The sequence below is a fragment of the Pezoporus wallicus genome, unplaced genomic scaffold, assembly GCF_028554395.1.
Source record: "Pezoporus wallicus isolate ANWC-B61680 ecotype Strahan unplaced genomic scaffold, APGP_CSIRO_Pwel_v1 contig_7835, whole genome shotgun sequence".
In the NCBI taxonomy this organism is placed as follows: Eukaryota; Metazoa; Chordata; class Aves; order Psittaciformes; family Psittacidae; genus Pezoporus; species Pezoporus wallicus.
Window position 1 is genome coordinate 2580998 of NW_026636866.1, and position 22494 is coordinate 2603491.

The following is a 22494-nucleotide window of genomic DNA, read 5'->3' on the forward strand; positions in this document are numbered from 1 at the left end:
TCCGCCGGCGGCAGGCTCCTCTCTCCCGGCGGCTCTCACTGCCCGCTCTCCCCAGTACCGCGGCTACACCGTCCCCCTCCTCCTCCTCGTCCTCGCTGTGTTCTGGGTCTTTCCTCGAGGAACTCATACAGAAAGAGGAGGCGGGAGGGATTTCCCCGTGGAAGCATTAAAATTCATCACGGCGCTGTCGCTCGTCCGATCCGTTACAGAAATAGCCGCTGAAGGAGGACGCCGAGCCGGGCTCTGGAAGGTTACATGGGCCAGTAAGAAAGAGCTGGCTCGTAAGCTGGACCTCGCAGTGTACATTTAAAGGAAGAAATCCAGCTAATCTGCTGTAATGCGTTTATAGTACATCTGCTGAATAAAACATGCCTGCCGCAGCCCTCCTGTAGATTTACATCTGCAGTCGAAGTGGCTGCAGCCTAAACACGGAGGATGGTTCTGCACCAGAACCGCCTCTGCTCTTTTCAAAAGACTATTTGATAATTGCCAAGCGATAGTCAAGTGAATTAAAGCTTAATGAAAAGCAGAATCTGATGCAGCCAGTTCAAGGAGCTAAACACTATTTTAGTAAGCCGCTTCATTCCAGACTTCCCATAATCTGGTACTCATTTTTAATTAGTAAATTGCATTAAAAACAATGATCCTACCATCCTGCCAGAGACTGAGCCTGACCTGTGTTGACGTCTGATTCTGATTTAGCTTCTGGGCAGGAGCTTTTACACCTTCATTTTATCTGCAGCACTTGGTGTTCCTTTGAAAGTCTAGGCAGAGGAAATGAAGCTGATGAGATTAAGTATGGAACAAGTAAACCCCAAGAGTTAAAGAGTCACTAGAACACAAGGAAAATCTCCCTACTGGCTCATACTAGAACTATCAGCTTCAATTCCCTTATTAAGAAGTAGAAAACAATTCCTAGGTTATTGCTGCTGGGTTCCAAATCTTTTTAATGACAGACAGTTCCTAAGCAGCGAATGAAAAATGATGCCCCGCAGTGGTAAACTTGACATCATTACGTTTCCCAGTGATTTGTCATGTCATTTTGTCACATTCATGGGATGATCATAGGTTTTGAAAAATCAGGTAGGAATGACATAAAGAATTACATCTGAATTTGTTAGCCCAGGATCTTAAAATTGTCTCACTTGTCTTTTAATGCACACTATAGGAAAGATTCGTTAGTACTCTTTCCTATGCTTCCCTTTCAGGAAAAAAACCATGATGGTGTTTGTCTACTCATACTGATCTGTGGGAGAAAAAGAACAGACCCAGAGAATTGTTCGAACAGGCTTTAATGCTACGTATTTTGAGCTATTTTTTAGTAATTTCCATCTGTCATAATGAAAATTTTCTAAGGAATTAACACTTGGTTTTGCTGATGCTAATTTCATTTTGAAACCAGGAAACAGTAAGAAAATGTGAAGGCTTTGCATTTTTAAACTGTTGTGAAACTAACTGAACTAACAAGATAAATCAGCTTAAACTTGATTACACATTCAGTCAGTTTTGAATACGTGCATATGAGGAACATGAATCTGGAGTAGTTTAACTTATGTTACAGTTATACTTTACACAATTGGGGTGCCTTAGCAGAGGCTGACTTCCCTTCTGGTAATTTCAGTTGCCCAACTTGTCCGTATCATAAACTTGTGTAATACTCCTGCTTTTTGTCTTTTCCAGACCTTCTCTTTTCTCTCAAAATCTGGGTAATATTTAATGGAAAAAAAAAGAAAAAGAAAAAGCAGCTCCTTCACTAGTGATTGTAGGTGATGTACCTCATAATTGAGTTGGAAATGCAGATTCCCCAAAGTTAGTTACCCCAAAAGTGGAATAAAAAAAAAATTGAGAAAATCCTGTGATAAGTAAAACTAAATAAACCAACACACTTAGCTTTGGACCAGCCAGGTCAAGGCAAAATGAGATGCAGATGAACACCCATATAAACTGATTGACTTGATGAGAAGGCAGAAATTTCAATTAAGTTCAGCTCTTGTCATCTCCAGGCAAAACCTGATGGTTCTTTGGCTTTGCAAGAGAATAAAAATACTCAACGGGCATGTGGATAGTAGAGAAAAGGATAGAAAGAGACTTGATATAAATGCATGCCCACTGTACATAATTCCACTGGTGATCCTTGTGGAGTAGAGTGGAAGAAAGCCACTTACAAGCTTTCAAAAGATCAGAATGAAATACTACTTAAATCCAAACATCAATTCACCAGCTAATCATGCAGGAGCTCAAAATTTCACCTGCATTTTCCCTGTGACACCTCAAGTTCTGGCACACAGGGGCACCTCAGCCTTGTCTCTGTGGAGCATTGTCCCCATGTAAACTCCACCAGAATCCATAGCGAAAGCATTTCTCTTTTTTTTTTTTCTCTTGATCTGAACATTCCCAGCTTGTCTCACTGAATCTGCTTGCTTTTACTCTCTTGCTTACTTGCCAAGGTTAAAGCTGTGGGAACTCTTCCCCACACCTGCCACTAATGAGGGTGTCCTTATTACTAGGCTGGTCTTCTACCTCTGCCTCTGTTGAATTTAAGATAGATATAGTAAATGCAAGTTTCTAGCTCTGAAATTTAACAAACATACACACAGACATTCTCTCAAATAGCCTGCAGCCTTGTTCATCCTGTGATGTGAAAGCTGTGCTACAAGTTCAAAATGGGAAGCATCTGACACCATTTGTAAAAGGAAGTTCTTTTGGTTTTGCCTACTGTAAATGTTTGTACACAGAAAATGTTTAAACCCTTGGAAGCAAGGAAGGACTACCGCACCTACAGAAACCATGGCTTAATATATACAGCAATATACATCCATCCACAGCGCACACACACACACACACCGGCTTAATTTAGTTCACAAAATTTGGGACATGTAAGTTTAAAAATTTAATCCATCTGTTCATTTATCATGCTCTACTAAGATAATCATCCAAGGTTCTTTTCTAAAGAATACTGTAAATATCCAAGCTGACAAAGAAATTGCTAGTACTGACCTAGCTAGCGCCTTTAAAGAAACACCTGCTGTCTTTCCACTGGGAAATAATATTTTTGTGACAGGATAATTCTGAAGGTTCCAGGAGGAATAGAGCAGTGGTAATGTAAATTCTAGAGCTATACAGTGTTGCTGTGTTAGAGGGTAAGAAAAGCAGGAGGTCTTACATCACAATTAGTGTCAACAGACATCAGAACTGGCACTCAGTGCCAGTTTTCATTCCTTCAGATTCCTCTCCTTTGCAGATTTAAATACCATAGTCATAGGATAAAAGTTTGTCGTAATAACATTGTCCTAACAACATTTTGTTGACCTGTCTGAACCTTGCCGCTGACATCAAGAATTTTAGAGACAGCCTCTTGTTCTGCACATGTAGCACTGAATGACCCTGACATTTCTGCTGTGCCAAACTGCATTTGAAGTCCATCTGATACCTGAGAGTTTCCAGCTCGTTGAACAGAGATGTATGGTTCCCTCTTTTTTTTAAGATTTAAAAGATTCACAAATGCAGGCAATGAACTGGGAGCTTTCTTCTGTGGAATTCATCAATTGTCTTGATTCCAGGTACTCTAAGAGAAAGCAGATGCTACTGCTGGGGAGCATTAAGCAGAACGACAATGGAACCATTAATAGGGAGGCTTGTCTGAGTGCTGGGGCTTATCCAAAGTGGCCATTGTCACATGTCCACTTTAACTTTCCAGAACAGGTTTATTTTTAGTAATGAGAATTGTAGGAAGATAAAATGGATGTAAAGGCGAAGTGCATTACAATTATGTCAGCTCTCGAGATGCAGTTGTGACTCAGTGCGCAAATTGGAAAGGTCAGCTCCTACTCTCATTTGTATGTGCACAGCTCTCCCAAAGCTGATGAACTATGTAGGTGTTACACCGGAGTTTCATCCGCGAGTTTAATAATCCTACATGACTCCATGAATCTGACAATTGTATTTACACTGACAGTTTGTAAGCCTTGCGTGAGACACTCATTTGGCGTGCTTACACTTTAAAATACCTTCCCACACTGTTTCACATTAACAATTAACTCAGACTTCATTTATTTCCTCAGAAAAATATCTTAGTCACATCTCAGAGAAGTGCCACATTAGAACTAGGTAATATGCCTAATGCATATAAGAAAAAAAAAAAAATTAAGTATTCTGTTAAAGAACAACGGTATCTATCTTCTCTACCAAATACCATCTTCACCTAACCAGGATGAACAGTCTTTAGCAAGATGAAAGTTGCATGATTCACAGACTTGTATCAAGTTCATTTGATGTTAAAGATGAGTGAATAATTTCCAAAGGGCTGCGAGTTCTGCTGAACAGAGATGTGACATTTGGGAGGGTGCTTTGTGGTTGTGTTTTGGCTTGTGGGTTTTTTGGTTTGTTTAAAATATAGGGATCCAAGTGAAGATGCAATATTTACAAGAAAATAGAACTGTAAGAGTTTACCTCAGTTCATGACCTTGTGAATCGGCCTTACTGTATGAGGAAGCTCACACAATTTTATTAGTTAAGCATTAACCATGTCTGTTGATGCTAAGTGATTGGCTTAAGACTTCTGGAGAGACCATAAGCTAAAAAAAGCCCTAATTAAGACTACAGTAAAAAACTAAAAAGAACAACCGAACAGACATATCTCGTTATGTGGAGAAAATTATGAAGAGAATTTAAAGTATTTTTCTCATATAAATAGTTCCGCTGTCTTTAAAAGGAAGGAATGTTTTTAACAAGGATTAAGCAACAACCAGCAGGACGGGGACTCTTTCAGTCCTAGAACTTTTAACAGATTTTCATGCAAATAATTGAGTAAATGCACTTCAGGATCTCCTCAGATCCCATCTTCTGGTAAGAGCACGTGTGACTCAGTCTTCATGCCATGTTGTAAAATACCCACAGGAATCCCTAGCAACTGCAGATGACCTCAGTAGTGCTAGTTAATGATTTCAGGCATGAAAACATGCTCATTGTATGCCTGATTTTAATTTACTTTTTTTTTTTCATATTTAAAGATCTACTGGTCAGGTAGTGATTCACTGATTATTTAGATTAGGGGCTTGGAACTAGATGATCTTAAGATCCTTCCAACCCTAACTATTCTATGATTCTATTATTCCTTTTATTGTAAGATAATTTTGTCTCCTCATCTTTTATTTGTTCTTTTCTTCAGCTTCCTCACAGTTTGTCTTCCCCTTTCCCCCATATTTGGTCATTTCACATCCATTTTTCTCATATGCATTACTCTCTTCCTAGTCACATTTTCAGCCTCTGTACAGGCTCTCTCTTTCCTTCTGCTCTTTCCAGCACTATTCCCGGTTTTTTTTTTGCCCCAAACCTCCCGATTCTGTCGTTTCTCGCACTTGCCATTCTCGGGCTGGTGGTTCCCGAACGCCTGTCATTAACCTTCAGAGTCCTTCTCCACTTTGCACCTCAGAACGGCGGCTGGAAACGAAGCTCTGTCACTTCCATGCAAACCGCAGGGCCCCCAGGGTAACGAATGCGAGCTCGGGAGGGCGCTGAGGAGCTGCCCCGCGGCCCCCACTGACCGGACACCTCCACCGCGCCGTGGGGGCACTCCCTGCCACAGGAGGCCTCAGGGCGGGCCCGCCATTTCCGCACAGCCCGCCGCGTTGCCGGGGTAACGGCTGGGCGCGGGAGGGCGCCCCCCGCGGCCTCAGGCAGGGAATGGAGCGGCGCCCCCGGGCTTTAAATCACTTCTGAAGAGACATTCGGGGGCTTTCTACATCCATGGTGAAGGAAAGGGGTGAAGACAACCGCCCTCTGAGATACTGAGGGAGGGAGCATTGCTCACCTGTCACAAATGCCCGCGTCAGAGGGTTGATGAACCTGTTACCTCCCGGGCTAAAACTGAGGGACCACGAACGCCTCAGCTCCTCCTTTCAGTTCAGGAGGCTATGCAAGGTTCCCAAACAGGACCGGTGAGGAATTAGTTACTTATTAGTTTTTACTTAGAAGAAAACACAAAGAGCCATGCCAGAGTGTTCAGATGCATCAGAAAGACTATTGCTTCTTACAATGCTTTAGCTTGCCTTAGATTTAACACATTTTCCCTATTTCCAGGTACAAGGCTGGGGTAGAACTGACCTGCTTGCCTGCTTCCACCTGCAAGAAGTAGCCAAGAAATGCAAGGCAAATGAACTTCCCACAGTTGCCATTTTGGTTAGACATGTTGTGATCATGACAAGAAGAAGCTGAAACTACAAGAAATTAACCCAAACAAGAAGACTAGTTAAATGTAGATGCCACAGCTGATGCAGTTTCAGAAGAGATTTTAACCCCTTCTAGTAAGTCTGTTGCCCTACAACATACGGCATTAAAATGGAAATACTTAACAAGTTACACTATTCAGACACTCCAAGGTGAAATAAAGAACCTGCCAATAAAAAGAACATATATATGAAGCCTGGAAGATGAGAAAAATCCTAAAGCTGTAAGGCAGAAATAATGTGCTTAGTCCAAACAGCTCTTTGGCTTTAGGTCTTCACAAGTACTTACACCCGTGAAAGATGCCACTGCTAAGGACACTGCAAACCCTTCTTGGAAGACTATAAAAGCCATTATCTCTTCGAAGATGCTCACTGGCACTTTGGCTGATTACACTTCCTTAATCAGGAGGCCAAAAAATAGGAATCCATGAATTGTCGTTTATCTCATGCCATATAAAGGTTTCAGTCCTGAGCAATTACACTGGTGCTGCTCTTGCATCAAAGCATTGCAACTGCTTCTAATCCTATCTCTTTTAGAAAGAACAGCTGTCATGCCTGTATGCAGATACCACATAGAAACCAATATATACAAAACAAAATACACAAAACATGATGACATCCAGGGCTCCCACTGGTAACCCCTGGCAGTGCTCAAGGCCAGGCTGGATACGGCTGTGGGCAACATGGTCTAGTGTGAGCATCCCTGCCCATGGCAGGGGGGATTGGAACTGGATGATCTTAAGGTCCTTTCCAACCCAAACCATTCCATGATTCTATGATGTCAGGAGCAGGTATGCTGAGGTCAAGGCAGGAACTGAATAAAAAAAGCAGGAGATTCCACTGCTTTCTGGACTACCTTCTGTAACAGTCAGGCATGCTGCGGGAGCTGTGTCTAGACAGATCCAACATTTCTATGTTGTAATTTCATGCTTTTTAAAGAACTTGTTAGACTGTGAGGAAAAAAAAAAATTTTCCTTGTGAGCAACATGAATATTGGTAGGCTTTGTAGACACTATTAATAGAATTACAAGCTAATGAATGCTGATTACTTTCATGTAGGTTTAGCTTCTTCCTGATAGATTCATTAGAGCTATAAATAACTTATTCTGGGGATGGAGCACAGTCTTTTCATTTAGATTCTCTCTGAATGACTATGGTAGCCTAGCACAGTAATTTGGCATTTGATGCTGCTGAGTACTGAAGCAATGCCTGACTTTAGGAACATTCTTAAATCCATGCCTACTCTGCAGGGAATTTAACAATATTCCAATTTAAACAGTGCTAAATCCTATTGAGCCTCACAAACATTTGCATATATCTCTTGCTAATTTGGCACCCAAAAGAAATGGAAAATAACCTGGAAAACAGACAGTGGTGGGACTGAGAGTTACCTCCTATTATTTTTTTTCTTACTCATTGTAAGTACACTCATTTTTATTAATGTGGTCTTTTGTCTGTTTCATATGTATTCTATGCATTCTAATATTCACTTATTCTTGTTTCATCTCATACTAAATGAGGGAATTTCTGGTCAAGTTCTCTTTAGGTTTTGTGTTAATCAAAAAACCCAAACAACCCAAAGCAAAATAGCAACCTTATCATAGATACATAGGTAACTGCAATTCCATTCAGCATTCAGGACAGAGATTCACTGCAACTTACCCTTCCCCTCTTTGATGCTTTGATAAAAATTTGGAATAGGGAAAGACAATACAGGGCAAAGCCCCCAGTAGCAAATGGTTTCTATTTTTAAGGAGAGGGAGGAATTCAATGTCCTTTTAGATTCATTTTTATTTTTTTACTAATAAACATTTATAAACAGTTTTTAGTTTTCTGGCATCAATTCGCTAATTATGTTCATCTTCAGGTATGTTAACACCAGAGCTAAAGAATTATCACCTTTAGAGGCACAATTTCAGTAAAACAGGTGATTTGTAGTCTATGTACCTAAAGTATTATGTGTTTATTCCTTTAAAAAAATAGAAGGATGACATTGTTAGAGAGGGTGAAGTTTTTACACTAGAATAATTATATAAAATAGTAGAAATGATTATGTTCGAGAAATTTATAAATCAGTAGTGAGGTTTTGTATATTAAAAATGTTGTAACTTTGCAATTTTGTATCACGGTTGTTCTGTAATCAGTGTTGCAATGATATGTGTATGGGTGGATTTAGAAAGGTATGTACTGGAGACTATACCCAAATGGAACCTATGCATAAGGTAGCCAGAAGAGCATACCAGAAGCTGATAAGAAAATGCTAGCGTCCACACAAGGATTGGGATATATCCAAGTAAGGAAAAGGTCCTGAGGAAGACTTCTTACTTCATCTGAGGAAGACTCCTTACTTCAGCAGGACGACCACCAGAGGGGGCGACGCAGGCGCAGAAGAGGCTGATGTCGTAATAAACTGATGTAGCAATCTTTGATGCATATGTATTAGCCAATGATGTAATCTGTGTTGAATATGTATTAGTTACGAAATTTTTAGTGTATAAATTACGAACGCGATGTGACGGGAATCGGAACCAGATTTGGGTGCGTACCCCTGGTTCCCGGCGCCTCAATAAAGCACCTCATATAACCATCTCGGTGGTTATGTGTTTGTCTTGACGCTAACAACATGTCTTCATCTCTTCACCCAATACACGACGACCTCTGGAGAAGAAAGCAGGAGCTGAGTGCTAGTGTTAAAACTCCAAGCAGTCTGCTTTGTCACCTAACACAAATTTGCCTGAGAATTGCTTAGGGAAATCTGGAAATCTTATAGAACACTAATTTTTATAGAAAGTATGCTACAATTCCTTAAGAAGAGTATGTGAAGTGGTGTATCAGCTTAAAGTCACACCATGAGAGCTGTGCACTGGAGGTGGGAACAGGGCCAGTGGTTTCCTGGCAGCAAATGCGACTTTCCAAGCGAAGATACCTCTGCTCCCGAGGGAGCTGTACCACCTACTAAGCGGCAAACACACCAGCACCCACATCAGAAGCTGCACAGACCTGTTGAAAAATAGGTCTATGGTGATCTGTATGCATCTTTTACCTCTTTCAATACCCGGATATCTGAAAACTTCAGCCAATGATTATCTGGAATAAAACTCTGTCCTGGTTATTAATTTCCACGAAACACAGGGTTTTTGTTGCCGTAACTTGTTCCAGATGACACTCAATTATGGTGCCAGTTATACAAGTGCAGCATCATTCTGCCAGGACACATCCTCTAACACACACCATTTTCTTCCTCCATTCCCTTCCCCTGATGTATTTTCTAATTCCGTTTTGAAACAAGGAGGAACAAAAGTACAAAATGTAATCGGTTCTAAGTAATGTTAAGTTTGATGGCTTTGTAATGGAAAATAACTGCGGTGCTTGAAGGTAACTGACATAGTTTCAGGCCCTCAGGACCTCAGTACAAAAGGTGTGAGAAAAGCAGAATAGAAGGACAGGACCTGGGATGGGGAGTATCTGGGATTAGCAGATGTCCAGGATGAGAGAAGTTAAACTAACTGATAAGTAGAAGGCCAGGATGATTGCTATGTCTGTAATGTTAATTAAGCTTGTTGGGAAAAGTAAACGACCTTTAAAGACCACCACATTTTTGTATGCATGCAGGAAACTTCTTGGAAAATGATTAATATGCTCAGTGACCATATAAGGATGACCTGTATAGCAATTCGGGGACACACGTTAGGAGGAGCTATCCCCCGTGTCTCCCGGCGCCGCAATAAAGAATACCTGCTTGTCAACTTGAAGCTCTGCCGGCAAGTTTGTTCCTGGAGTTTTCTCCGAATCAGTTTAGATGCAGAATGCAAGCTCTACAAAAGAAGCATCCTTCACAAACAGCCCCAGGATAAATACATCCATATATACTTGCTTCAGTCCCATTTTTTGCTAAATAGAAAATTCAAACATACATGCATATGTGAAGTAACATTTTCCATAGCCCAGAAGGAAAGAAGATAGTCTCTCCCATTCAGACAACTGAAAATAGTGCTGCTTCAGTGATAAAACTGAACAACTGCATTGCCAATTAACAGTAAAGGCAAACATATTTCTTATAATAATCAGAAGATTCAGCCACTGCAGACAGGTAATAAATTCTTCAGCATTACAGAAACAGTGCTTAAAGTTGCAGGGAAAGCCATAAACTTTATTTCCACATTTTTCCAGTGTTTCATGCCAAATATTTACTGAGGTTTCCCAAACTGTCAAATCAGTTGGTTCAACCTGATACAAGATAATATTCTAAGGACCACACTTGCAGATTATTGCTGTAACACCACACCACAAAAGCTACTAACTAAAGGCCTAGAACATAAAGAAACGGTAACACAGCGCTTAAGCCATGGTAAGGTTCATTAAGTTGCCTCCTTAAATACATTGTATTCCTCTAGCACAGGAAACCGCCGCTTCTTGTTTATGTGCAAACTTTCTCAAGAATAAAGCCATTCCCCGTCAAAGAAAGGAAATAAACTTTAGCGCTCAATCAGCTAGAAGTGCTTCCTGTGTTCTAGGTGCCAAAATAAAACAAGCCAAAACAGAATTGTTGGCAACAATGTAAAAATACAATGACAGAACACCTGAAAGTTAAATCAACATTTTTCCCTTTTGTTTCGGGTCCAAGCTTCAAAAGGGCGGCTTCCAGAGGCCTCCTTGACAAATCCTGGAGCCAGAAAGCAAATAATTTCCAGTTCCATTGTTTTGACAGAAAACAATCAGCTTGTGAGCATGCAATTTCTTGAAGTGAAGGAAATTCAGGAACTAAACACAAACTGGTCAGTGATGCTTTCACTGCTAGAGGAAGAAATAAGTCTTTTCAACAACAGCAAACAAGAAAGTAGTTCAAAACTGCAGAAGGCTTCCATGGTCTCTAAGGAGCCATTTTCATCTCAATCTGTCTTCAATCAAGAGTTAAAGCTTGTCCTGCCTTTTACACTGCCTGCCATTTCTGCAAGTGTCATGAGGACCAGTCTGTCACAGTATCTGACTTTTGCCCATGAGCCAGATCTGTTCTGAGTAACGAAAAGCCTGAAATAACAGCCTAAACTAAGTTGAATCGTCTTTATGATAGGAATAAGGCTGTTATTCCTAAATGGAGAGTCAGCATCTTTAAGTTTTAATTAAACAGGAATTTGGTTTCTAGACACTTAAGACATACTCCCCTCTGGAAATCCCTTCCCTATTTTGCTACTACTAGGGCTGAATACAGCCTTGTGCAAATGCTCACCTCAGTGTACACTGGGACCAAAATCTGCAGCCCACTACACATCAGAGAATGCCTCACTCATGACTGCAGCTGATGTAATGATACAGATGAAATTTTAGTTCACCTACTCTGAATTACATCTGTAAGATACACAGGTAACAGTAGAAACCACCATTTAATATCCTCCGATTAACAGAAAATGGTGGGACCACTACTAAAGATGGGAACTGTACAAGAAGAAAAGGGACAAAGTATGATCCGTACACCAAACCAACCTACTCTAGCTTCCTGCTTTTCTAAAATACTTGTAGTGACCGTTATTTTCTCAGTTATATAAAATACATTGCAAAATAATATAAGCTGTTAAAAAGGATTGTACTTTTCTAGTAGGACACTTTGAAAACCACTCATAATGCAGCTGAATTTGTACTTGATGCTACTTATAATTCTAGAGATCTTGAAACTACAGGGGGGGTGGATGACAAGGTAGAAGAATGCAAAATAACCCTTCTGTCTTGAGATCTGTTGCAGGAGAAACGCATTTATCTGTCAGTGAGCTGAAACTGGAAAGGAATTCCACTGTGCATACAATTAATTTAAGACTTAATTTTGCACTCACTACCAAGAGGTCTGAGAGGGAGCACTACTGCAGGCAATGTGGATGATGCTGGCTCTGAAGAATCTAGCCCTGCCTGTATGCATAACATCCCACACAAGACTATGCCTAGGTTCATCTACAGCAGAGAACCTCTCAAATAATTTATTTCCAGTTTATGAAATGCAGCATCTTGACATTATGATTACATTTGTGTTGTGAGTTTGACCTTCCTAAGATTCATGGAGGACTACACAGGAAAACTTTTTTCACCTCTGCAGCTCAACAACTGACACTATAATTTTTTAATTTAAAAACCATAATGTTTTAATTTACAAAATCTCTACCAATTCCAAAGACACTTAGCTTTCAAAAGGTAAGATGTTAAGGAACAATGGGTGGTACTTACCAACAGGCACTGAATACCTCACCCAATGCCTCTGTAGGCAGACTGCAGCCATTAAAACAGAAGCCAAAAAACTGATTCAAGTTAACTTTATTCCAAAATATGTATAACTTACAGGACTAAGTGCTTCATTTGTGAACAAAACGTTTCGATACTTGTGAATAACTTACTAGTAGCTTTGTGTAACACTTCAGTTTCCAATAGAGGGAAAAATGAAACAGTATTTTGGCACAAGGTTTTCTCTGCATGCATTAATATACTCAAAAGTTTCACAATTACTAGGACAACATTCCTTCTTTGGGATTGTCACTTGTAAAATAGGCCTAAGAAATGAAGGTTTGCTTTTGTTCAGTGGAATTTTTCTGGCTTAAACAGGAAGAATTAAACAGGGACATCCTTTGAAAACTAAGTTTGTCCACTAGATCAAAATCCCACTAGTGAAGAGAAGAGAAACATTTTAAGGACAGTTCTCAGCCTTGTTGAGATTAACACACATTCTTTGGGAAAGACTCACCCATGGGATTTACTACTCATCCATTCCGAATAGTTACAAGTTAAAATTAGATCATAATCAGGTGTTGAATTCTGTAACTGGAAAAAAAAATATGGCTGTCTTTCATATCTAGCTTTATCATAGATGCACTTGCAAATACTTGTAGACAGATGTACTGACAATCTTGCTCTGCATGCAAGTGCTTCAAGCATGAATGTAATGCATTAGGTGTTGTGAAACGTACAGTTTACATCATCACGAGTCATCTATTATACTCCATTGCTAGTTATGTTGCAGATGTTGCTGTAAAGCCAGTATATGAAAAAGAATCAGAAGCAAAGGACTTGGGTTATTTAACTCGGCAGTTCCTTCAGGAGTTTCTGCGGTTTCAGGCTGTCCAGTTCCATTTTTGGTGAAGTGGAAGAGTCACACGCACAAATACAAACATACCCTCAACCTGACTACAAGACAGAGTTGAACCATGTTGTTCCTCGATTCTGTCAATTGCATAGCAATGGCATTTGAAACAAGAAAATTCAGTCATGTCCTAAGCAGCAAATCCTTCTAGCACACGTTTAGGTTCATATCAACTGTTAAAAACAGCAACAAAAGAAAGAGGAGATGCATGTTCACACCATGAATTAAAGCTTGCTTTGATTAAACAGCCCTATCCTCAGTGTTCACGTCAAGGGATTAATAGAAGTCCGTTTACAGTAGGCCTGTTCTACCAGGAACACACTCATAACAACACCTTAAACCCGATGTGAATGAAAAACCTTGCAAGGCCCAGAACATTAACAACATTTTGGTGTGAATGTATTTGGAACAGTAAACTGTACATTAAGATCATGTATAAAAAAAACCCTAAACCATCAGAAATATATTAAAGCACAGGAAGCCATACACCCTTAATAATAAAGGCAAGTACATTTGGTTCATCTCTGAGCTGTCATTTCAGCAGCATATTCTTTTCCAAGTTGAGCACCCTATGTTGATTCAGTATGTGTTAGTTCTACTCACCCTGTATTTGAAAGGTTATTAAAAAACCACGCTAATGCCGTAAGATCCCATTCCTGCCAACACTTACACCTCTACGCAGCCTCACCAAAAAATAAAATCAATTCAGATCTGACTAAGCATGTGAGCAGGTACTAGAAGGCGAAAGATTTACAACAGTGGAAGGCAGTCACCTTTCTTCTGTTGCCTCTTCGGTTGCCTGTGCACAATCAAGGTACATATAACTTATCAGTGAAATTCAGCCTTTTGTTTTCAACAGAAAAAAATGACTGTGTGTACACCCTGGAATAAAAATTTGTGAGGAGTGTTAGGTACGTACACGGACTTACAGACATTGAATTCATAACTGGATGAGGTCTCACAAGGCTTGTATTACAGATGTTTCAGTTACAGCTGCAAGTATATACATAAAGATTTCATATCCTTTGGAAGTTAAAATTTTCTAGACACAAGCAGCTCTGCACAGCTAAGAATACGTAGCATTAGCAAACTCTGACTTTAAACTACTGATTTCTCTAGGCTGACATGAAGAGTGGGGAGAGGATTCCTTCCTTACTGAAAGCAGAAATAAGTATTTACAAGTGTATTAGAAGAAATAGAGGCAAATAAATCCAAAAGCAGAAGCATAGATTTACTGTCTTACAAACCTTTAGCACTGTGACAAATAAACATGGAAGGCAACAAACCACACCTCTCATTTTTTTCAGCTGTTTTGCACTTATGTTCTCATAGAATGCATGTCCCAAATTTGCTGTTTTTCATTTGTTTGATTTTTCCTACATGCTTAAGAAAAGCTCACGTGAAACTACAAAACTATCAATTCAATTTTAGAATAGCATTACACAGGCATCCAGATCAAGATCCAGTAATCACAGCCTAGCAGAATTAAGCAGGGAATCCAAACAGTAGGCAAAAGTAGCATTAGTATCTCTTCCAGACAAAAATTTGTGCTAAAAGGCTACGGAGAATCTGATGCTACTTCCTGCATAGCAGTTCAAATGGCAATAGAGGATACAAAAGAGAATAAGCGAAGTAGTAAGTTACTGCTGACCAATACTTGCAACACAGTGCCTTGAAAAATCAAATCAGAGACAAACTGCAGAAAAAGGGAGACAAATATCATTTAGGACTACCAAGTAATAGTTTTAACTGAAATTTACTTTTAAAACAATGGCCAAAATAGGAAATTAGCTGCTTTAAGGACTTGTTCAAATGTGAAAAATATTCAGCAACAGTATTGCAGATAAGGTTTCATAAGACTGTGGGATTCAGCAAACTGTGAAGTCTGGTTGCAGCCTTCACAAAATACTTAATAAATGCAAACTGAGCAACATATGCCAGTGACACAGGATCTAAACCAGTTTCTGACTTTTACGAATAATTTATGGAGAACCAAATTTGTGAAGAAAGAAGTTACTTTTGGTCAGAATCAGCCACGTCCCTTAGACCATACAGACACATGAAATAATTTCTTAATAGTTTTAAGTTTTAATAAATAATTTCATGTTGTGGTACAGTGTTCACCTAATTAAGTTCAAGCTATTTTAAATCCATAGGATGAGGGAAGGGAATGGTATTTGCATGTTCCAAAAAATACACAAAGCTTATCAACACATTTAATTACGAAGTACAACATATGAGTAATGATTACATTGCAAGACTGCATCCACACAAACCTTAGTTATTTTTCTGATAGTCACTCCAGTTAAGAGCTTTGGCTTCCACCATAAGAACGTGGCAATTCTCATTCTGATTTGATAGTTTCAAAGCTCTTTAAACTCTAGCTGGTCTCTCAGGTGGCTCAGTTCAAAGCCTTTCACCATTCTGCATGTCATCACCTGAGATCCTTTCTCTCATAGAAAAAAGACTGGCTTTCTAAACTCAAAGGTCATGGGCCTTCTGCCTTCTACAGATGTGGAAAATGCTGTTTTCTCCAACCAGATTTACAGTAGCTGCTTCTCTTCCATGTGTCCGTGCAACTTGCACATGGAGAACAGAAGCCTATGTATGAAGAAACATTCTCTAGTATTCCAGTCAGGGGGAAAAAAGGAGAAGGAAAACCACTTAAAATGTGAAAATACCACATTACCAGAAAAATACTGCAACAGAATAAACTAACCTAACTTTGTTATCTTATCTCTCCAATTTCAAACCAGGCAAATAAATATGAATCCAGTCACATTTTCAGAAAACAGAGCAACAAGCAATCCCTGCCTGTTTTTAATATATATCACCTTTAAGATGAGAACTTTAGGCACTGGGAAGCCTGGGAGGGGGGCCTTTCCTCAAGGCAGAATTACTGTACTCCTGGGGGGAGCTGCAAGATTCCTTTTTGCAGTGTCTTCAGCCAAAAACTGGAAGACTCTGAAATTGCACCAGAAATGCTGAAAAATTAAAAGAGGCAACACAGCTGCGTTTTCATTTTTTCAGGAGGAAAACATGAGCTTCAGGGTTAATATAAAGATATTACTTCCAGTAAAAGTATACACTTACCATATTAGCGTAGTGTGAACCATGGCAATTCAAAGGGTGTCAGGAAGAGACAGAAAGGTATTGCTCATTTCCAACAAAACAAGCTAGCTGCAGCAGATGAGTAACATAACTCCCACACCCCTGAGCTGAGGATAGGAAGCACAAAGCATAGTGAGCCTTCAAAAACTAAGGCTTGGGCATATGTTTACTGGTGGGCTGCCCAGTAAATACATAGCCAACACCGCTCCTCTCACAAGGGAGGAGGAAAGTCTGTCAGAGGCCCAGGAACTTGACATGAAGAGGTTTCTCTTTTCACTTAAGGTAACAGAAACTAAAGCCTGTCCAGGACAAAACTAGAGGCCTACATTTTGTATGTATTATAGTAAGATACAAAAATTAGTTAAGGCTGAATTCAAACATACATTCACAGCTTCATTTTTTTTTCATGCACATTAAAAGTACTGAAAATGATATAAGGGGCAAGATGAATATTAAAAAAAAAAGTCCAAAAGGTCACATTTTTCTTGCAAAAAAGAAAGAAAATAAATATCAGTTTGTTTGAATTTGACTATACTCAGAAAAATTCTCTATAAGCTGCAGGAACTGAGGGCTGCAGATAGATGTGTAAAAGCAAGATACAGCTGTTCTGAAAGGGCTTCTGTGAGGTGATCTCCCAGCTCTGCTGTAAGGATTCCAGTTGGTTTTACAAGTGGGAAGTCCAAAACCGGGAATCTAGATAAGTAATTTAGAGAATTTAATTTCCCATTTGTGAAGATTCTGTTAAGGTAATAGAGGTATAAACCGCTGTAACACTTCTCAACTTGTATCTTAATAAAGCTAGGAGAATTTAAACAAAACCAAATTATCCCAGTCTTTGAGGCACACACATTGTAACATTTGCATCTTAGAGACAGAAATAATTTAAGTAAATCCCTCCTGAAGACTCTAGAAATGTTAGTTATTACACTACCTAAAAGGACAACACATTACCTTCTCCTACAGTTGCGAATTCAAAGTTCTTTTCCTATACTTCAAAGGACATCTGTGCCACTTAGGGAAAAATATAAAAAAAATTACTGCTTTCTACATGTTTCGTAATAAATATATTCAACAATCCAGGAGTTTCTATGTGTCTGTTGTTTGGAAAATACCAGCTTATGCAGGAGAACAAGCTGTGAAGGCATAAAGTAAAAGACGACAATACGGCTTATTATGTTCATGCCAGATTTAAAATACAAGCTACTAAAAAGAGTAAATAGAAGTAGCTTACACTAATAGAATCCTCCCCCATAAGTTCAGGGAAGCATCTGAACTAGACAGCTCAGGTTTTTGGTCCAGCATATTGGAACCTTATATGTAAGCCAGGAGTAGAGAGAGACACATACATATACATATACAGAGCAACTTCAAAAGTTGTTCTGTTTAAATGAAAGCAGTATCACCTCCGTAAAGGAGTTTCAGGAAAAAACATAGGCACCATGAATTCTTTTCTAAGGTTCAAATGTACATTAATATGTTACAGCTTCCCCTTCCCCTCCATTCACACACACAGTTTATGTCAAGTTATACATATTTGATAGAGTACCTTCAGCACGAGAAGTCTTAGGTCAACTGCTCACGATAACTACATTCAATAATGCAAAGTGAATAACTTGGTCAAGCCACTTCTCCCACCCCAATAACTTAATTTCAAACCACAGGAAATGGTTATATTAAGTAGCACTCAATGGCTGGGCTTGTCAGAGCTCTGAAACAAGGAGCACAGCTCTTCACAGGTCTGTGTTTCTACTGAACTGAACTGAGACTCCATCGTGTTCCAGGCCAAGTCAGCCAGAAGAAAGTCATCCATTGCTGTCTGTGTCTCATTACTGGTAAGGAATAAACTCCCTAGATTCTCAAAGCAGCTATCCATAGTCTGTGTTTCAGTGCTACTGAGCCGGACTTTGCTTTCAATATTCTGTGTAGGTGTATTTTTAATAGCCTGGTATACTTCTGTCTGTGTTTCTGTATCAGATGAGTCAGTACTCATGGAGAAACTAGACTGCTTCAGAATACTCCCTAAAGGCAGATGGGTATTACTGTCCAAGAAGAAATTCAAGTCTGTCTGTGTCTGTGTATCAAACATCTCCAAACCTAAGAAGTTAGAATTTCCTCGGCAGCTGTATGATTGAGTTGCACTATCTGAAAATAAAAAATCAGTCTGAGTTTCTATGTCCAGTGACTCCAAAACTGGCTCAGGGTTCAGAGTACCAAGATCACTCTCTTCAGTCTGAGTTTGAATATTGGATGCTGAAAAGAACTCTTCAATGTCAAAGTCTATTCCTGTGCTCTGTGATGGACCAGATGGCAGATGCGTGTCAGCATTAGAACTCGTCTCAGACAAAAGGCTACGATTATCCAGTGTCTGGCCAGGCATATTTCCTGAAAAGATGTTTTCCAGATCACTTAGCAAGTCCATTGTCTGGGTTTGATTATCCATTGTATTTTGAGGTGGAAGTATATTAGGCTGTGTACTGAAGTTGATAAGGGATTCAGACTTCACCGTATCTTGATTCAGGCTCTTGCAATTACTTCTTTGCAGCAAGGTTTGATCTATATTTGCAGTCATTAAGTTGTTTTCTGGAAGTTCAATGTGAGTAGAAACATATGATGAATCAACATTGTCAAAAATGTCACTGCACATCACAGCCTGGTCCATCTGTACCCTTCCATCAATAGAGTCCTGTGTCCTACTGGTTTGAGTCTCTCTAGAAATGCCACATGTTGGAAAACAAACCTGACTAAAAGCATCAGTCTGGGCAGCTATGGATGAAGTCAGTTTGGAAGCAGGCAGCAGCGTCTGTGTTTGTACACTGATGGGCAGGGAAACCTGTGAACTGAATGACAGATCTGTCTGAGAGCAAGAGGATACAGAAGAATTGGGAGTCCAGGTTGCAGCTGGTACAAAGTTCTGTGAAGTATAAGTTAAGTCAGTCTGTATATTAATTGAAGAAATTTTATTCCTGTGACAAACATTCCCCATCTCTTGCCCTGTGTTACTCAATGTAACCTTATCCAACTCAACTTGTAAACTGGTACTTATGGATTCACGATCACCAGAATTTGTCACTTTTGAAACAGGCATACTGTCTTTAAACACAAGTGTTTCTGCCTCCAGTGCAGGAATCAGAATTCCTATTGACTGAGGCAATAAATGAACAGTACTTAAAAGTGAACCTTGATTATCAACAGCCACTACAGCAGGTTTGACAGAAGAGTCTGCTGCAGATACATATATAGGCAAGTGAGCAAGCTGCATCACTGGAAGTTTAACCAAAGCCACCTTAGGCTTTGGTAAGAGCATCTTCGGTGTACATTTTGGCTGCGTTTGGTTCGCGAGGTTTGAACTGCAGGAGCCTTCAAGAGAGGCTGCTAGTTTCACTTCAGAGGACTCCAATTCCTGAGTGCCAGGATTCTTATTGTGTGTGTTGATGAACGCTTCGTTTGCTTTCTCTGCCAACTGCTGATTATGTACAGAGGTTTCCATTTTCCTTTTCTTACTAGGAGGATCCCTGTGAACACGAGATCAATAATTTATATTCCTTTCAAGCACAAAAAATCTGCTTGCCATTCTTTTGAGTCACTGCATTGAAAACATAAACTGAAGTTGCCGATGCAGTTGAGTATACAGAAAGCATCTAACCCTGATTAAACATAAAAAGACTCCGTGAACTTCAGCTGTGTAAGGTTTCATTCCTCACTCTCCCATTTCAAAAAGAAAAAAGGCTACCCCTTCTATGGAGACCTACTTCTAAATGGAAGTGGAAGTTTAGACAGTTTCTTCCCCCTTGTACATTAACTAATACAATTAAAGACAAGTTTAATTTCTAACTTTGATGCTAACTCAGACTGAGCATTGAAGAAACAGAGCTTCTAAAGTGAGCGTATAGGCAAAGGTCTCCCATGGAAACTAAAGGTACAGTTAGCATTCCTTCACATAAAACTTGATTTTGCAGCAGTTGTATCTCCAAATCAGTCAGGTTAGGCCTCAGGAAACATTCCACCCTTTATAAAACATATGTACATATTAAGACAAATTTAAGTCTACACACGCATATACAGCCATTAAAAAGAAAAGAAACCTCCCCCACCAAAACTTGCAAAACAGACTAGACTATACAAGAAAAGCTAAACTGCATTCCACACCAGTTACCAGCCATAAACATTTCCATATAATCTACTTTTACAGAATTGTAAAAGCAGATAGAACAACAACTACCAGCATTTACACCATGCAGTGCAGTGTCATCAGTACTTTTTGGACTATATGTGGTGTCACCTCATCTCATTGATTAGACAATTGTCCTTGCTTTCAACAAAACAGAAACTACCAAAAGCAACAGAACAAAGAAACTGCAAACTGCTGTACAGCTAAAACAATGTGAGCCTAGTTACAATGTAATCAACAGAAAGAGATAAAAAGCCAGTCAGAGAACTTGGTGATGAACATGAGTATCATTACTTAACTTCTTCACTTTTACCTGTGTTCTGCAGGAATTTCATGGCCAGTTCTGTAAATATGCGACAGTAATGCTGTTCTGCTGGCATAAGGGCACCCACAAGTACACTGGAAAGTCTTGCCACAGACCTCTATATGTCGTTTCAAATACCACTCTGTACCATAGGAGTTACTACATTTATCACATTTGTGCTTCTTTTCAGCATGCATTTTCATAAAGTGCTAGAATACACAATAAGAAGCAAACATTAGCTTCCAGCTAAGCTAAGAAAAAGGAAAATCACGTTTAGGGGAGACAATATTTGCATTTTTTTAATTGTTAAATAGCATCAAATTGTAGAATTAATTTGTTTTTAAAAAGTCTCATTAGGAATAAGTTACAAGCTTTAATAAATCAACAGAAAGGATTTAAAGCATGCAAGTCTGCTTGTGCTATGTACATCTTAAAACACAGATAAAAGATATATGTCCTAATGTTATTGGAGGTTTCCTATGGACATTAACAAGGTTCATCTATATAATCATTAAAGAACGTAGTTAAGTATATGTTGCAACACTTGCACGTTCCTGAAGATCTTACAACTGAGCAAATACTCTCAAGTCAAACAGGTCAACTTCAGAGCAAACACCAGAATTTCCTTTTCACTCACAGAACCAAGTTCCAGCCGCTCCACCTCCTACAGTCTCCCCAGGTTATCCAGGGTAACCAACAGAAGAGCTTTTTTCACTCATTCACTGAGAAACAAGTCTTACATATTTTCTTAAGCAGGTAACTAGTAAACAATTGCATTTTGACACTAAAACAGAGAAAAACTCCTATCTCTTGACCATTTAAAAAGAGCAGTTTAACTACTTAAAATGGTAATTTTAAACCATTATTGGTTGCTACTGTGATTCTCCCTCTCCCTGCCATTTACCTTTCTCTGTATTTTTAACTGGCTAAGAGGTACTGTCTTCTAGTTTAGCAGAACATACTGGCATTCTGCCTCATCAAAAGGTTCAAGCCCTCTAATATCAACATGCAAATTCCTTAACCATATGCCCACACTGAGTTTCTAAACACAATTCTCCAACTTGAGGACATAAAGCTCAGAGGCTTTGCTCACATCTGAAGGCACAAGTGTACACTCTGTAGGAGACACAGTCAGGACTAAATCAGTATTAAAATAATAGTTTAGGAAACAGGAATACCTGTTTGACCAGAGAAAATTGGGAAAATGGTCTGTTTGGTCCTCTAGGGCAGCCTTCAATAGGACAGCAGTAGAATTTCTGAGGTGTTTTCAAACTCTTCCTTATTGGCGCATTAAGTTTTCCATCCTGAAAAAGAAGCAGTAGAGAAGTTGACAATTTTACAAATTTGTGTATGAAAGTCACGACATTCAGAATACACATCAACTTTTACTCACTGCATTTATACCCCTCATCAATGAGCTAAAGGCACTTTCCTAAGCAATTTGAAAGCTCAAATGGAGTTTTCACCAAGGTTAATGCTACTTTGCAAATGTACCATCAAATTGTGAAGTGAAATCGCAACTTCTACAGAGTAGTGGTACTGTACTATTTACTTCTACCAAGATGCTTGC

The 22494-nt window shown here is 39.4% G+C and overlaps 1 protein-coding gene and 1 long non-coding RNA gene across 2 annotated transcripts; both read right to left on the reverse strand.

Moving 5' to 3' along the window:
• Positions 1-12506: 12506 nt before the first annotated feature.
• On the reverse strand, positions 12507-16195 carry LOC130595325 (uncharacterized). Its single transcript, XR_008971296.1, has 2 exons — positions 15618-16195; positions 12507-14223 (listed from the first exon to the last, which is right to left on the reverse strand). It is a non-coding gene; the product is annotated as an uncharacterized LOC130595325 (long non-coding RNA).
• A 772-nt stretch (positions 16196-16967) lies between these two features.
• ATMIN (ATM interactor) lies at positions 16968-22264 on the reverse strand. Its single transcript, XM_057401943.1, has 3 exons — positions 22103-22264; positions 20934-21133; positions 16968-19964 (listed from the first exon to the last, which is right to left on the reverse strand). Exons 2-3 carry the CDS (start codon positions 21125-21127, stop codon positions 18137-18139), a joined length of 2022 nt encoding a protein of 673 aa, XP_057257926.1. The 5' UTR covers positions 21128-21133; positions 22103-22264; the 3' UTR covers positions 16968-18136.
• Between the last annotated feature and the right edge of the window lie 230 nt (positions 22265-22494).